The sequence below is a fragment of the Fukomys damarensis genome, unplaced genomic scaffold (genome assembly GCF_012274545.1).
Source record: "Fukomys damarensis isolate Sample0158 unplaced genomic scaffold, DMR_v1.0_HiC HiC_scaffold_30, whole genome shotgun sequence".
Lineage (NCBI taxonomy): Eukaryota > Metazoa > Chordata > Mammalia > Rodentia > Bathyergidae > Fukomys > Fukomys damarensis.
Genome location: NW_022900942.1, coordinates 23,395,499 through 23,400,056, shown reverse-complemented (window position 1 = coordinate 23,400,056; position 4,558 = coordinate 23,395,499). Strand labels below are relative to the sequence as shown.

General features: G+C 39.2%; 1 protein-coding gene across 1 annotated transcript; it reads left to right on the top strand.

Moving 5' to 3' along the window:
* The first annotated feature begins 3,066 nt into the window (after positions 1-3,066).
* On the top strand, positions 3,067-3,543 carry LOC117283739 (paraspeckle component 1-like). Its single transcript, XM_033757392.1, has one exon. It carries the CDS (start codon positions 3,067-3,069, stop codon positions 3,541-3,543), a length of 477 nt encoding a protein of 158 aa, XP_033613283.1.
* Positions 3,544-4,558: the final 1,015 nt, after the last annotated feature.

The following is a 4,558-nucleotide window of genomic DNA, read 5'->3' as shown; positions in this document are numbered from 1 at the left end:
CTGGGAACAGGGGTGTGAAGGTAAAAGATGAGAATGTAATAGGAACGAGCACAAAGTTTCACTATTTGTGATGTCTTATTTACTAAGCTGGGTTGTGAGTACATTTTCTCACATATCTAAAATACTTCATAGCAAAGAAATGAATGAAACCAAGGAACAGAGAGGTTGGCCAGAAAAGTTTTCCCAGGTTACTCAGGAGGTAGTGATGGTCTTGTGGGTACTGTTTTTCCTAGAGGTGGCCTCAAGGTCAATCTGGGCCAAGATTTCTACCAACACCTCCCAATTTCCTGGCTCATGAAATAATGAGCCCATTGATAGTGAATATCTGCCTTTTGCAGCTTATATTCCATGAGTAGCTAGAAGGAAATATGAGCAGATAACAATCAGTTTGGGTCATTTCATCTCCTCTCCTTTTTTTTTTTTTTGTCTCCTTCCTGTTACAGATTAGGTTTATTTAAGAAAAAAAAAGCGTGTATAGGAAGAAAAGGGCTAAAGGTATAGGGAAAGTGGGAAGGGTAGGGGAAAGGGAATAAGGGAAAAGAAAAAAATGTGAGACAATGAAAATAATGGAAATAAAGTGTTTGTAAATGGGGAGGGGAGGAGGGGGTGAAGGGAGTGCAGGGACAATTGAAAAATGAGAACCAAGACCTGTCATGTAAAGGTACAAGATCCCAATGATGAATGTAACTGTACTGTATACCTAAAATGTACCAATAAACTCAATAAAAAGAAAAAAAAAACATGTAACTGGTTTTTGGCCATGCTTTCTTCTCAGAATTCTTGGCTTTGTGTTTTTTCACTAGGCTTCACCAGCAGCAGTAGGAAAGAAATCACAAAAGACGTGAATAAAAAGGGGGATGTCGCTGTTGCGGGCTTAGTGGCAAAAAAAAAGGGGAAATTAGTTCTATATTCCCTCAATACCAGAGCAATCATTCTCACTCCATGAGGAATGTGTACCCAGATGGTGTGCAGCTATAATACAAGGATAACACAGAACCAGGAAGTAGAAGAGACACAGGTTGTAAATCATCAGTATTTATCAAGATCTTTTCAAAGCCCATGTGCCCTTCAACACAGCAATTGCACTTTTAGGACACTAAACAAATGTTTTTTGAGGATTTTTGTTTGTTTGTTTGTGCCAGGGATCGAACTCAGGACCTTGTGCTTGTGAGGCAGGTGGCAGCATCACTGAGCTAAATCCCTGGCTCAGGACACTAAGCAAATGTAATCATCAAATATTATTGAATATTTATTTGCTCCAAATTACAAAGCAAGCATAAAGCTCTCAAACCAGGGTACAGTTAATAAAATAAAGGAAATATGAATAATGTATTATTATAAGACCACTGAACATAATGTGTATGAGTTTTACACAATATGTAGAAATACTCATATTAGCATATTTTTTCAATACTGGGCATGGAACAAGGAGGACTCTACCATGGAACCAAATTCCTGGCCTTTTTAAAAAAATAATTTTTTTTTTAACTTTGAGATAGGGGCTTATAAGGTTTCCCAGGATTGAACTTGCAATCATCCTAGGACATAATGGGACTTTAATTGGACGAAGAAACATATGAAAATTATCAGCCTTCTTTTACAATTTCTCTACTATCTATCAACCTACAGATAGACGCATAGAAGAAAAGCAAAATGAAATATACAGGAATATTAGCAGTATCCAACCACGTAAGGGGATTATAGCAGTAAAAAATACATACTTCAAAATTGTTACGAAGTTTTATACAGTGAATATGTATTTGGTCAACAATTTCAAAATTCAGGGGGGAAAGTTATTAAAAGACAAATACATTAAACCACCAAGCAGCATCTCAAGAGATTTTCCACGCCAACACATTCAGTGGGGCTTTGATGCCCACAGAGCATAATGTTTCAGAATCTGTGTTTGGGGTCAGGGAGTCATCCTATATGAGACTTGAGGAGATTCGGGGCTCCTGTAGCAGTCAGTGGTCACTAGAGAAATAGGCTTAATATAAAATATATAAATATATACAGATTTACATGGTATGCTTGCAATGGCTGCTGGCAGAGTCAGGTGCAGAAGAGTGCAAAAGGGCTGTCTGCACACCAGAGAGCCAAAGGATCCAGTCAAAGGTCAAAGGCCTGGAGCTCACCTTAGAATCCTGTACAGGGCTATTTCAGGAGGCTACAGGGTCTGCCATGGAAAACTGAAAAGTTTATACCAGAAGCCCAGAGACTCTGTTAAAGGCAAAGCAAGGACTGGAGCTCCTATGAAAAAACAGAAATAAGACTTCTCACTTGTAGAAGGAATGAAAACAGGGCAGAATATTAAGAGTGTACACATTAACTTCGGGGTTTCTTGTGTAAACCTAGGCATCCCTACAAGCTTGCTCTTTTCCTCTCCAAAGGATTAGGATTAGGGGACAGAATTAGTCTTGTGATTAGAATTGAAGCCTGACATACATGACAGTTTACCTGCTGTGTTTGGATGGAGAGCCTAAAGATGCAAGACTCACCTGGGTGAGTGGTACCAGTTGAATTTTGCACCACTCCCAATTTCACTGTTGAAGTTCTAATTCCCCCAACACCTCAGAATGTGACTTTATATGGAGATAGGGTTGTTATCGATATAATTAGTTAAGATGAAGTCATACTGGAGTAGGATGGACCCCAATCCAGTATGATTTGGATCCTCATATGAAGAGGAAATTTGAACATAGACAAGCCCCAAGGGGTACATATGAAGACTGGACTCACGTTATCATAAACCAAGGAAACAGTTCTTTCCTAGCAACCTTTAGAGGGAGCATGATTTTGTTGATGTCTGGATTCCAGACTTCTGACCTCCTGAGCTATGAGAAAATATATCCAGGTGTGTCCTACCTGCAGGCCACAGCTGGTTGCCACCTTTTAAAAAATATTAAAATAAAAAATATTTTAACAGTTCATGTTGGCTTTGAACTCATTATGTAGCCCAGGCTGTGCAGGAACTCAGCCTCCTGAGTGCTGAAAATATGACTCTTAAAGGGATGCAAACATTCAGTTTGTAGCTAGAGGATCCCTCGTCCTTTCATTGTGGAGCCTATGAAGCCATTTGATGAAGAAGATGGCTTTCCAGAGAAGCTAATGCAGAAAACTCAGCAATATCATAAGGAAAGAGGACAGCCACCACACTTTGCTCAACCTGGGACATTTGAATTTGAGTATGCATCTCGGTGGAATGCTCTTGATAAAATGGAAAAGCAGCAGTGTGGGCAGGTTGATAGAAACATCAGAGAAGCCAAAGAGAAACTGGAGGCAGAAATGGAAGCAGCTAGGCATGAACACCAGGTAATGCTAATGAGGCAAGATCTGATGAGACATCAGGAAGAATTCAGATTCTTGGAAGAACTCAGAAACCAAGAGCTGCAAAAATGGAAGCAAAGCCAACTTAGACATGAAGAAGAATATCATTGTCATGAGGAAGACATGATCAGATACAGAGAACAGAAGGAACTGAGAGGGAAGCAAGAAGGCTTTAAACCAAACTATTTGGAAAATTGTTTTCAGAGGGCTCACTGAGCAGACCACCTTATAGCCTAGATCCACATTTCCTGAGGAATCCAAATTAGTGTCCTGAAGGCTCATTGATAGTTTTGGTTCTAGAGCACAGCAAAAGTTATGGAAGAACTGGTAAAGTGTTACTCTCCCACATTGCTTCCTTGAAGTTTCTGAGTCACTTTAGCTTTGTCAATAGAGCTATAAAACTTTATTGTTTCAAACGTTACCTGCCCTTGATCGGTAGTGTTAAATTTGGTCTTTTATTTAACCAACCATTTCTTTATTTCAGTCTCTTTCCTGCTTCCTGTATGGGCACTGTTTCCCTTATGCCTTGAATTTAATTGTAACTTCTTCTGATGTGACATATATAAAACTCAAAATAAAAACTCTAGCCAATAATAAAATTTCATTAATTAATGCAGAAACAAATATTTTTAATAAAGGAAGTTTTGTCACTTCTATATATTAACTATACTACATATATTACATGGGCCCAAAACAAGTCCTCTTCTGTCACTGTGGCCCAGGCAGTGACTGGTGACATACATAAATCTCCCTGTCTGTGGTACCTTGAATGACAGTCATGGGAAACTAAAAAGGCCTGATCTGGTGAGAGGGTGGCTCCTCAAGCCTCACACACTTGGACAATGCAGAACCAGCACCCTGGCTGCCTCCAACCCCCTAGTATTGGCCTCTGATTCCCCTTTCCAGAACAGAGCTAACCCCTTCTCCCCATCAAGAAAAGGGTTAATCTGGAGTCTCGCATCACACGAGGAGCCTGGTGTTAGGCACAGTTTATTTAAACTGTCTGGTCCATTTGTATGGCTCACAACACACTGTCATACAAGAGACTCATAAAATTGAATATAAAAGGAAGGTAATATCATTTCTAATCTCTGTAATGTAATGTAATATAATATAATGTAATGGAGAAATTAATCATTTATTACAGCAGACAATTGAAAACCACTCAAGAGTTTTCTTTATCCTAAAACTTGGCAGTGGGAAGCTTGCTTCTCTAGTTTGCTGAAATCTT